The sequence below is a fragment of the Sinohyriopsis cumingii genome, chromosome 14 (genome assembly GCF_028554795.1).
Source record: "Sinohyriopsis cumingii isolate HCF-2022 chromosome 14, ASM2855479v2, whole genome shotgun sequence".
NCBI classification, from domain to species: domain Eukaryota; kingdom Metazoa; phylum Mollusca; class Bivalvia; order Unionida; family Unionidae; genus Sinohyriopsis; species Sinohyriopsis cumingii.
The window spans coordinates 6,869,536-6,882,617 of record NC_142974.1 but is presented as its reverse complement, the minus strand read 5'-3'; the positions used below and the strand labels follow the sequence as shown (position 1 = coordinate 6,882,617).

The 13,082-nt window shown below is 34.0% G+C and overlaps 1 protein-coding gene across 1 annotated transcript in view; it reads right to left on the bottom strand.

Moving 5' to 3' along the window:
• Window positions 1-13,082, bottom strand: part of LOC149783151 (uncharacterized) — a 38,705-nt gene that overhangs the window by 20,645 nt on the left and 4,978 nt on the right. Inside the window, exons 2-5 of the mRNA XM_089931384.1 lie at window positions 9,451-9,694; window positions 8,255-8,377; window positions 6,837-6,956; window positions 3,219-3,341 (exon numbers count right to left, since the gene is read on the bottom strand). Of these exons, the coding sequence (XP_089787510.1) occupies window positions 3,219-3,341; window positions 6,837-6,956; window positions 8,255-8,377; window positions 9,451-9,694 (610 nt within the window). The remainder of the gene's footprint in view (window positions 1-3,218; window positions 3,342-6,836; window positions 6,957-8,254; window positions 8,378-9,450; window positions 9,695-13,082) is intronic.

Below are 13,082 nucleotides of genomic sequence, written 5' to 3'. Positions count from 1 at the left end.
AAAGCTGGTACATGTAGTACCATATTTTTTATTAGTCTTTGGTATAACTTGGCTAGGGTTTGAACCCACCAACTTCCACATCCGAGGCAGATGCTCTAACCACTCAGGCCACCAGAGCAGTCTCATGGAAAGCTAATGTAAACTCAATACCAGTGAAGTGCTTAAGACCCACCCCCCACAACATATCCATTTCTTTTTATATTTGATAACAATTCATTATATTCAACTTGTGCAAAATTTATGAAGTTTTAAATACTTATCCCATTACTATTTTGCTGACAATCAGTAAGTTTTTTAAAAAAAAATACAAAATCTATTATATGTAATGAGTCAGGGGTCTAACCTGTACAGGTCAAGTAGGAAATAACTTCATCAGCTTATTTTATGTGAAAATGCAAGATCTCTCTCCCTTTGAACTCAATATGAAAAATCAGTCAAAGAGACAATGTTTGACAGGTGGCAGGAGGTAATTCATAAATTGGTGGTCAAATATTTTAACATCAGGCTATGTTTTGACCTTTTCAACTAATATTTTTTAATAATTAAAGATATGGATACATTTATGAATTAGGTGTTTAGGGCTTGTGTCGTTCTTGAAATTGATGTGAGGCATGTACACCTCCCAAAATTAAATTACAGTATGTAGACAGTGATATACCAATAGTCCAATTGGAAGAAGAGCTAGCCACCCATAGCACTAAGCATGTGGGTTCAAGGCAGGTAGAATTTCCCAAAAACAGCTTGGATGGCAACTATTTTAAATTGCACCCACCTGTTTAGTACACAATGTTTTGCAGAATTATCTCCTAGTAAAAGGGTTTGTGTTTGTACTGCCAGCATCATATTGTGTCAAAAATATAGCATTCTTGCATGATCCATTAGGGACAAAGCATTGAATTTTGTCTCAGATGAGCTGGGATTTTCTTTCCAACCAGGATATAAAAAAATTGTTTTATCTCAACATTTTTTCAACTATTGTAAGGGGTAGAATTCAAAAATTTGGTTTTATCTGGTTAAGTAATCAGAGCGTGAATATTTTTTTACAGCCAGAATTTCTTTTTAAATATAAATCTGAGAGCCTTCAGCCAACACTAGTAGCAATTAAATGGTCATTCCCTTACCGCATGATGAACAGGATCTATCCCCGTGCTCAAATTGAAATGCAAAAACCAGCTGGACATGTCTACTGATCATTGCAATCCTAACAGTTTGAAATATCCAGCTCATGTATGTTGTAGGAGATACTGTTTGACATAACACACGGAGGCCCAGAGTGGATGAGTGGTCTAAAGCGCTGTTCGTTACGGATCACTGCCATCTCACCTCTGTCTGCGTGGGTTTGAGTCTCAGATTTGGCTAATGTGGGTATGTGAGAAAGCTTGCCAGTAGCTTCTCATGGGTCGGTGTTTTTTTCTGGGGTTTTCCAGAGATCTTCCTCCACCATTAATACTGGCCGCCATGTATAGCCTATCGTGTGCTGAAAAATGGCGTTAAACCCAACAACAACACAACATGGATACACAGAAAAGAAGCATACCTCCTATGGGGAGGTAATCCGTTGAAAAAGGGAGGTAACTAATATAATTCACACAAAGGAAATTATCAGTTTCATGATTCAGAGTGTTAAATAATGAAATGTTACCATGGATACATACAAAAATAACCATACGCCCTGCCTCTATATTTACATAAGTCAAAAAACAAAACAGTGATAAAGGAGAACATATTTTCATGACATGGTCATCAATGGCCTAAATACAATAATAACCATGGTGTGATGGAGAGACAAACTTACTACTATCTGGTAGGAAAAACAACATTTAAACAGGTTTCATTCTTTTTACCTTTTGATATTTAACACATTAAAAGCTTCGATATATAAAACCAACATGGAAAAACTTGACAATTAATCTACAAAGATGAAAATAAAATGGAAACATTTATGCAAAAGTTTTGCTACCTTCTGTAAAACTATCAAATAAAGTACCCATATTGTGCCATATATTGTTATTTCAGGTGGCATTGTAGTTAACTACTCCTTAGATCAAAAGATATGTTTGTATAATTTTCTAAACTCTAATTAATACAGTTAATTATTTATTGTTCCAATGTAATTGACCATGACATATGAGTACATGTGGATTTACAGTTATTCCTCATCTAACCTTATTCTCTGAGTGGGGTATGTTACAATGTTAACTTCTGAAACCGAGTGAATTGCGTTTTTAAATTTAAGGTACAGATTAACAAAACTATGTTGCATGAAACAGGAGGCAAGTTAGTTAAATTAAATTAAAAAGTTCAAAAAAGTTTAGAACCATGACCATGATGCAACATTTTTTTAAATGAAATACAAAATTTATCAGGTTAGAAGTCTCATTAGTTAATTGAAATGCATTAATATTCTTACAGCTAGAATGCATCTTAATTGACAGACAACAAAGGAAAAATAAATAAAATTGGTCATTTATGAACAGCAGACCCTTTTTGAAAATAATCTGGTTCAGTGCAGATCTGAAATCTGTACATTAATGGACATAATGTTTGCAGAAGGGAATAGAATTCATGAAAATGTATGCACTTCATTTTAATTATACTAAAATGTTAAAATCATACAGTAGTATTCTGGCCATATTGTTACACTACCAAAATAGCACTGTGAATTAATAACAACCATATATACTCACTTACAAGTCAAGCCAACTGTAATGATCCAGATCTGTTGTTGCATAATGTACTGACAGATCTGGGTCTATGCAGTTTCTAAGGAAAAATCTGAAGAACAAATAAAAATGAACACAGACCCAGATCTACCAGCACTTTATGCAACAGCAGATCTGGATCTATGTTGCTTACAGTTGGATCTGGCTCATAAGAAAGTATACATGGTACCAAAAAAAAAAGCTGAGACCTAATAAATGGAAATGTGTTCAGAACATGCACCAAACCCCAATGCCCCATCTGTTTTTACATCTTCCAGAAGTTAAACAGAAACCTACCTTAACTAAATTCAATGAAGCATGAAACGTCACCACACTGATAATGTTCTAATAGAAATCATGTTTAATTCTCTATAATCCTAATCAAGCTTGCAGTACCCATTAAAACGTACAACACATAGCAGACAAAGAAGCATAACTTTTACAATCTTGAATTTAAAGAGAACATCCCAATCATGGAGGCAAGCTAGCAGCAAAGTTAAATAATTGTAACTTTACCTTTTGTTGCTAGTGTTGTTATACAGGCACAAGTGTTACACTGAACCTCCACACTTTCAGAGTCTAAAAGTTGCAATAAAGCTGTGAATGCCCCACATCTTATCATCAAATCCTTGTTTATGTCTGAAATTGAAACAAAGATAAAAAAGATTTAGATTCCGATTCTTTGCCTACTTTATTTTGCCCCAGGTGGCACAATGGTCTAAGGTGTTCAACTTTACCAATCGCTGCCACCTCACCTCTGGACCATGTGGGTGCAAGTCTTGGGCTTGGCCAACATCGATATGCAAGAAAGTTTGCAGTAGCTTACTGTGGGTCAGTGATCTTTCTCAGGGTTTTTCCGCTTTCTTCCTCTGCTAGATATACTGATTGCAATGTATAGTCTATCATGTGTTGGAAAATGACATTAAACCCATAAAGCCTCAAAATTAAATTTTGATAACTGATGTTCTGACACAGTCCATTCTCCAGATAGTTCCCATATTAGGACAGTGATCAGGAAACTTAAATAGCTGTGAGAAAACCACTGAAACATGGTTGTCCATTTACCATAGTCAATGACAAGGCAGATCAAACCCCAGACAACTCACATGCAACCCAAGCAAGTTCCCACAGCAATGTTTTTTTAAAAAATCTTAAATTCTAATTAAATCTTTATCCTGGTATTTAGAGGATAGCCCCAAGAGAGGTCACTCTTTAAAAGCCACATGGCCAATATATTCTTTTAAAATCTTAAACTCAGATTTGAGCTTTCTTTCTTCTTCTGTTTAGAGGATATCCCTAAGAGAGATCACTCATTAAAAGCCACATGGCCATAGTCTATTTGAGTCATCTGCCCCTTTCAAACAAGGTCACCCCTTTAAAAGCCATTCTGCTTAAGACAAAAATAGTATAAATTAACTATTTTGCTCCCCTCATGAAAAGTCACTTTTTTAATAAGGTCATATTTCCAGTGTTAAAACTCTCTGCATATATCATTAATCAAACTGTTAAGTTGCCTGTTTCATAATATCACCACTCACACAGCTGATAAGACTTTCAACTGTAACTCATCTGTAATTTCTTACATTGCTTTTGTCCCACTGGACATACAACATAATTGTAGCTTGATTTATGCAAAAATCATTTCATTTTAGTTTTAGGACAGGTGAGTCACTGGAGGGGGGATTAATACCAACTGTTGCAAGTATTGCATATACTCAATTCCAAGTTCAAATCAATCCAGATGCTGATGCATAATGCGCTGGCAGATCTGGGTCTATGAGTTATGTTGGGAGCAATCAGAAGACCAAACAACACACCCATAATTCACCAACAAATCAGGGTAGTATCTTGTTTGCAGTTGGACGGGACTTAATTAATTCTATGGTATTTGACATCCTGACATGAAATACTAAGATATTTAATAGCCTGACATGAATTACTATGATATTTGACAGCCTGACATGAAATACTATATTTGAGAGCCTGACATGAAATCCTATGATATTTGACATTACATTCATCTTTAGTTGACTTTATTTTCAAGTAATGAAAGTAATTGATTATAAGACACTTTGTTAACACAAGCATCTGTAATTTAACCAATTACATTCACAAATAGCACATGCTATCATCAAAAAGACTTTCTAATTACTGCATGGTTCCCACGCTTTTCTAAAGATAAATTTCCAGTGTTTTTCCAGGATGAAATAATTTTTATCAAGGTTTACATATGACCATTACTGAATGGAATTAAACAACATTTTAGATAATAAAACATGCATTTTCTAAATCTAAGTATGGTTCTCTTTCAAGACTCTCCAAAACCTCTAACCCAGAAAAATTGATCATGTACAAAACCAAAAAAAGGTATCACACGAAACAAGTTTAATTATATTCTTTTAAACTGGCATGTAAAGACATTTCAATGTACAAAATAAAATTTCTAAATTTATTTTGCTGACCTGCATTATGTTGCTTAGTGAGAAAAACATAAATCAGTTTTGTTTCCTTTAAACCTTTCATTCTAAAGAATTCTATAGCAATATATATATATATATATATATATATATATATATATATATATATATATATATATAGATGCATCTTATAGAAAGTAAATATTTCCTATTACAGTATAAAAAACAATAAATGCAAATAATTAAAATCTTGTCGTTTAACAAAGAGTTTAACCCTGAACCTATCTGTGCCAATCAAATCAAAAGCAAGATTTTTCAAACTTAAGCTCCTTAAGAAGATCTCGTTAAATATCCATCATTTAAAAAACATTTTCAAAAGGGTTGATTTAATTTTGACAAAAGACCGTCAAAATTATATACTGTTGTATAAACAAGGACTGAATTTTCTCTAAAATCAACATGTCCTCTTGTAATTTGTTAAACCAGTCCCTAAACATGTATTGATACAGGGGCTTGAATCGTTTCTTAATATATAATACAAGGGACGACAATTTCTCATTTCAGCTTTAAGATTCAACAATTTGGACTAAAATGGATAGCAGTCCATTTTCTAATCCAGGTTTCCTCTGAATATTTCCACCCCATTTTTCATATTTGGGCATTTAGGTTAGGGTGTGGGGTCGATGCAATTGCATATAAAATATTTGAAATTTGCCGCCACCGTATGATAGCGACATATGGTAGTTGCTTACCAGCTGGCCTAGCAAATTTGAACTTACATTATATCGACTTATACCTGCATGAAATCAATAGAAAAATGATTTATTTGCTCAGAAATGGCAACTATTATAATCGTTATGTCTTTATTCTGCTGACAGACTAGAAAAAACTACGGCATTGATGAAACCTGACCTAGTACTTGCCGTTTGCATTACTAGTCACTTCATGAATCTCAAATGATGACATCGGAAGTCCATTAGTCACGTCATATCAACAACAAACTCCATTTTAATGTTGTTGTAGTGAAATTCAATTATATTAAATGAAAGTCAGATACTTTTTGTAAAAACCAGCAATCTGGCCAGCCTGATTTATAAGGCAGAGAGCATAAGTCAACGTGGTAATCCCATGACAGAACAAAAATCCGGAAGTTGTGATGCTCTAAAGTGGTTTTCATAGCTTCCACGTAAGGAAAGATACGGATATTGAGCAGACTTTGAAAATAAAAGTCTACTAGACAAATCTAATCCACTGAGCATTTGGATTGACTCAACATATATGTTTATTTCAAGCACCCAAATGATACATACTGCACCCTCTGAATATTCTGGTTAGAACTCGATAAATTTAACTCATGATCAGTTTTGTTATGACTTAGTTACGTGATTAATTCGGGTGTCAAGTGGTGACAGAAAATTCCAGGGTTTTGCCTGACTTTCATCAATATTTGCGAAATTCAAGGACTTTTCAGGGTCAGGAAAAAATTAACATTTCTCCCGACTTCTTCTTGATAGCGTTGGAACCCTGTATATGATACACCTATACACTGAATATTGAGACCAGACATAATGATGACCTGCTTGTGTCATTTTAGAGGCGATTCCTGTACACGCTGCCATGAACGTATATATATATATATATATATATATATATATATATATATATATATATATATACAGAGAGAGAGACAGAGGCTTATTACATAAAGAAAACTCACCTGGACGACTAAGGGCAAAGCTGCTGACAGCAAGAGTTGCAGCTTTTAGTACCTGTGTATCACGGGACTTCAAAAGGTCAATCAGAGGACGTGCCAATCCTTGGGTCATAGGGCATTTCACTGAAATAAGAAATGTATTAGATAAATTTAATATGACATGAGCATGGTAATAAGATTATATTTATCGAATGATGGAATGAGCTGATTTTGTTTCGCAGAGACAGGTCCAACCAATCCACGCTTATGGCTTTTTTCAGATTTACACGCTTTATGGTCTTGCTTAAAATGTTTAAATATATCTGAAATTGGCAAAAACTTGTAAAAAATTTCGCTATTTTCGATCAACCAGCTTTCCCACTTTTTACCCACAGGGTGAAAATTTCCAATTTTTTTAAATACTGAAATAGATTTGTGTATCTAAATAAACCAGTTTTACCCAGTACTTGAAGTACTTAATACATTATATATGCTAATCATTATAATATATATAATATTTTTAAAAATACCTACCTACCCCGATTTCAAAAACAGGAAACACATTTTTGGGGGGCTTTGTTAGAATACAATAGCTAAAGAATTAACAAGCTGTGACAAAAAGTATGGCAATCTGTTGGAAAATGTAATGCATATTATAATTATTTAGATCTGATGAAAATGTTCAGGTTCCATTTTAAGTGCTATTCTATCTCAGACCTCGCAAAGTTGTAGTTCAGTTGCTTGTGTGCAAGCAAATCCGTTAAAATCAGAAATGGACGAGTACAAAGTAGTCAGAAAGTTTTACAATCATGACAGTTCAGATGTGATTGAAAAGATGTGGAGGAGATGGTAAACAATATTATCAATGAATTCAATCTATTGTCGAGTCCCCAAAATATTTATTGTAGATAAACACCAATTTCTGATAAATATCTGACAAATGTTTTGACAACACCAGATGATGATACAACTATTCATATTAACAACCGCCTGTCTAATATAGTCAAAGTATTCAGTCCGAATTTACCAGCATATATAGATCCTGCCATAAGCAGAATTCCCTCCCCTCTTGTTTTATATGGTCTGTTTCATCAATATAAACTATGTTATAGTTCCTCTATGTTTGAAATAATAATACTAGATTACTGAGAGAACACAAGCAAACTCAGCCATAAAATACAATAAAACCCTGCAGTCTTGATCACTCAGCTGCTTGATGAAGGCACCAAAAACATATTGATGACAAAGCCCTTTGTGCTATGTATGTGAAACAATTAATTCCAATCCAGGGAGTAAAATAAAGTCTAATAAATCCATTATCTACCACACTATTATTTTTCTGCAGCTGAAAAATTGATACCATTTCTCTCACACGAGTTGTCCATGCAGTATGATAATCAATCCTCAAATCAACGGAAAGCAAAAAAGCTGTAAATACTTACTTTTCTGGCTCATCTCAGAGAAGCATAGTGCAGCTGATCGCTGAAGTTCAATATTGTCAGAATATGTCAGTACACCCAAGGCCCGAATCTGATCTCCTTTCAGAACAAAGTTTTTTGTTTCCACTGGAAATACAGAACATAATGTACATGTTACAAGAAAGCTCACTGAAATCTGACAACCATCAAGCATGGCTGGTGTACACTGAATACATGTAATTCTGACCTGTGACAATACCACATTAAGTCAAACAAAGTTCCATAGCTTTATCCAAGGTCATTAGTATTAGAGTAGTGTAATTAAGAAAGCAGTGACCTTTTTAAAATATAAAGCAAGAGTGGAAAGAAAAGGAATTTTACTTACCATCCATACACAAATATCAGTCTACGTAAATATATTAATTACTAGCGAGTGGGCAAAAATCCAACAGAAGATAGATTATGAGATAATGCCTAGTCCGGTTAATCTCTGCTACCAGAAATGTTAACAACAGAAAAAGCAGATATCTCACAATATACAGTATTCATGATCAATGTCAACATAAGCGGATTGTGATATAGCTATGCACTGTTAAGATGGTTTGTCAGTATGGACCAAGAAATTGTTTATGTAACAACAGATAAATTTCAGTGCATTTTATATCAAATTTGCGGCTTCCTTTAATAGGGCCTCTCAATTTCTCCACTCCAAACTAATGGTTGTATATACAAGTTAAAACAGCCAACAGTGTTGCCAATTTAAAAAAAATCGCCAGATGGTATATTTTGCTACTAGTAAGGAAATAAAATCACCGTTTGCAACATTGGCAAAGCCCTACGCGATTCTAGAATAAACATTTTACAATTTATTTTTCGTACTTTTAAGAAGAAAAAACTTTTCTCTTGTACAAGAAAAATACACATACAATTTCAGGAGCCATGCCATGCTTATCTTGTATTATTCATGTGCGATCTCTTCCCCAAAATGATAATAATAAACTTTCTAAATTTTTTTGTATTTTGAACAAAAGATCTTTTTATGTGCCATTAAAATACATGTATATAAAATTTCGGAAGACACGGCGTGACCATGTTATATTCGAATTCATGTTATAACGGAGCATGCTATAACAGGGTCACACTGTATATCATTTTTTTATCACCATCTTGATTGAATATGACAAATTGGTATTTATTCAGCAGAAATACATTATGCTTACCATTTTCTAAGTATAACAGCAAATTCTCCACTGCCTGTCTTTCAGAGTCCAATAACATATCCCTATAACTCTCACTTTCAACTGAATCTGTTATTCTGCTACTCTGGTTGCCAGGGTAACAACCACACATCACGCAACGCAAACAACAGTTTAACAACCGTTTTAGAAATGCCAGTAATTCCTCAAAGGGATCTGGCTTGGATTCCTCAGTTTTTATTTCAAACTGTTTCTTAGCTGTCACTCCCTGCAAATACAATAGAATAAGGTTCATCAATTCAGACTGAATACAAAAAGAAACGGGTTTTAGTTTTACCATGCGATGTAAATTTAGATTTGATACAATAGCCTAAATTCTACTTTACTTTCAAACAGCTACTGTCCTTTATTTAGTCACAAACAAATATTCTCACTTATCATAAATTAATAAATGAAAATAGTAGAAAATGCTTATTATACCAAAACCCATATAATGCAGATGTAAAAGATTGTGTGAAAACTCCAAATAGTTTGATATAAATATTTAAATGTCCAGCCAAGGTAAGGCAAGGTTGTGTTTTATCACATATTTTATATTGATTATTTATAAAGGATTTAAAGACACACATTTCTGACCAGAATAATGGTGTATTAGCAGAATTTGTTGTTTATCTATGAAATACCACATCATTTGGTTGTCTGTTTTTGTAAACAATCTGGCAAAAAGATTAAGGAAGATATATAATTCAATGAAAACAAAGTCTAAATATTATGTGCTAGTAGATTTAGATAAATATTTAACCATGTGGATCAGAAACATATGGAGCAATGCTATGTTGTGGAATTTTAAAAACTGCTGTTACGGTCAAGGTTGTTTTCTAACATCATTCATTTTTATGAAAATACAAAAAAGACATTGAAACAGATACTATTTAGCCAATGCATGTCATTACTTCATATATGTAGGCAAAAATTAAAACCATAAATTTGCAGTCCCATCAATGGATTGTTGTAACAAGAAGTGATTATTAAAAAAATCCCACTTTATAAAAATAGATACACTCACAAGGCACAGTACATGTTCTTAATGGTTGTGTCGATTCACTTGGAAAGAAGGATCTAGTTCAGTCATATATCGACATAAATGATTCAGTGTGTCCTGTATAAGTAGTTACAGTAATGTTTTATCTATAAAGTGCTAGTTAACGAGCCACAAATTAGTACAAACGATATGGTATGAAGTCACTTGCTCATTTGTACATGTTACAGGGGTTGTTTCAAAGTAGTTTAGAAATCTTTCTGACTGCAACTGTATACAAAACTTCCAGAAAAAAAAACTAAGCGACTTTTTGGCAACAGCTTTATCAGATAAGCAATAAAGACCAAACAGTTTTCTTTGATATCAAGTTCAGAAGTCACCCTAAGCATGCTGGCATACCACTGAGCATACATAAATGCCAAGAGGTGCACTCAGAATCAGTATTATATATTGCAAATGAAAATAATGCAACAAAACATAAATCTAGGATTATATCAATATTTTAAAGTATATGTTCTAATGCATTACAAACCCAATATACTAAAAAATATATTTCTAATTTAGATTACATCAGAATTACCATCATTGGTGGCCATATTTGTCAAGAAAGTTAGCAAATGAAGGGGCAAGCAGGAAGCTGAATACAAAAAATCATCATTACGGAGCAATGAAGAAGCAGAATACAAAATATCATCATTACGGGGCAACAAAGAAGCAGAATACAAAATATCATCATTACGGGGCAACGAAGAAGCAGAATACAAAATATCATCATTACGGGGCAACAAAGAAGCAGAATACAAAATATCATCATTACGGGGCAACGAAGAAGCAGAATACAAAATATCATCATTACGGGGCAACAAAGAAGCAGAATACAAAATATCATCTTTACGGGGCAACGAAGAAGCTGAATACAAAATATCATCAACCTGTCAATTGCTGGCACCCAAATATTTTATGAGTTTTAAAATAGAGAAATAAATTTTATTTGTCCATCCTGGCTACATGAGTTACATTTTCTACTCTAATAATGATAATAATAATAATAATAATAATGAGGACTTTGTATAGCACCTTATCTTTAGAAGTTCTAAGTGCTTTACAACATTAGACAACACCTATAAGATACAAAAACATAATAATAATATTACAAAAACAAACAACATGAAATTAGAAAAATATTAAAAAATAAAAAAACAGGCTGAGAATATTTTAGGTAGGAAACATTATTAGGTCTTTAAGTTTGTTCTTGCAGTCGAAATAAGTGAGCTTTGAGAGCCCTCTTGAAAATGTGATCACTGTGTCTTTGTGTCTAAGTTCAGTGGGCAATTCATTCCACATTGCTGGGCCCTGGTATGCAAAAGAACTCTGTCCATATGACTTTGTTTTCATAGTGGGAATAATAAGTATACGATTGTCAGAAGAGGAACGTAAGTATCTTGCTGGTGTGTACACATGGGTGAGGTCAGATAGGTATGTTGGACTAGAGTCCGACAGTGAAATGTAGCACAGAGAACAAATTTTGTGTTTGATTCTGGATCGAATGGATAGCCAGTGTAGGGTACAGAGCAGTGGAGAGGTGTGCTCTGATCGTGGTACTCTAAGTATGATCCGAGCAGCTGTGTTTTGAACTTTTTGAAGTTTCTGGAGTAGATACTGAGATGAACCAGACAGAATTGAGTTACAATAGTCCAGTCTTGAAAGTACTAATGAACACACAAGTGTTTTAGTGGCATCAACTGAAAGATATTTGCAAATTGAGCTGATGCATCTCAGCTCAAGATATGCAGCCTTGCATATGTTCATGACATGTTGGTGCAATGTGAGAGTACTGTCCAGAGTAACACCTAGGTTTCGTACTGATTGTGTGAATTTAATGTTGGCATTGCAGATATTTATTGTCTGAGGTAAAGGATGTGAATGAGAAAGTCTTTGTGTTGTGATCAGAATGGCCTCAGTTTTATCGTCATTCATCTGCATCTTGTTACATGTCATCCATGGTTTCACATCAGAAATGCACCTCTCTACACCTTGGATGGTAGCATCAACTTCAGCTAGGTGGCTAGATTTGTATATTTGGGTGTCATCAGCATACAACTGGTGATACACTGGATGATGATCTATGACATTTGAGAGCGACTGCGTGTACAGAATGAAGAAAACATGTCCAAGAACAGACCCCTGTGGAACACCACAACATAGATTAACTGGGCTGGAGTGTATTCCATTTGCAGACACAATTTGTGTCCTGTTGACCAAGTAGGACTTGAACCACAGATAAGGTTGTATCATGAATAATAAATACATGCTGGAGACGGTGAAGTAATATATCATGGTCTATTGTGTCAAATGCTGCAGACAAATCAAGGAGGGTGTAGACTATAATCTTTCCGCTATCCAACGCAGAAAGAATGTCATAAACTACTTTTAGAGGAGTAGTTTCAGTACTGTAGCAAGGGTGATATGCAAATTGTACATTGCTAAAAAGACTTTGAATTTAGATGAGATACAAGCTGGGACAGAACAACCTTTTCTAAGAAAGTTTTAATTCCAATTTAAAGGAACATGAAACAATGATGTAAAGAGCAGCCATATAACAGTGGAATAACTTTGC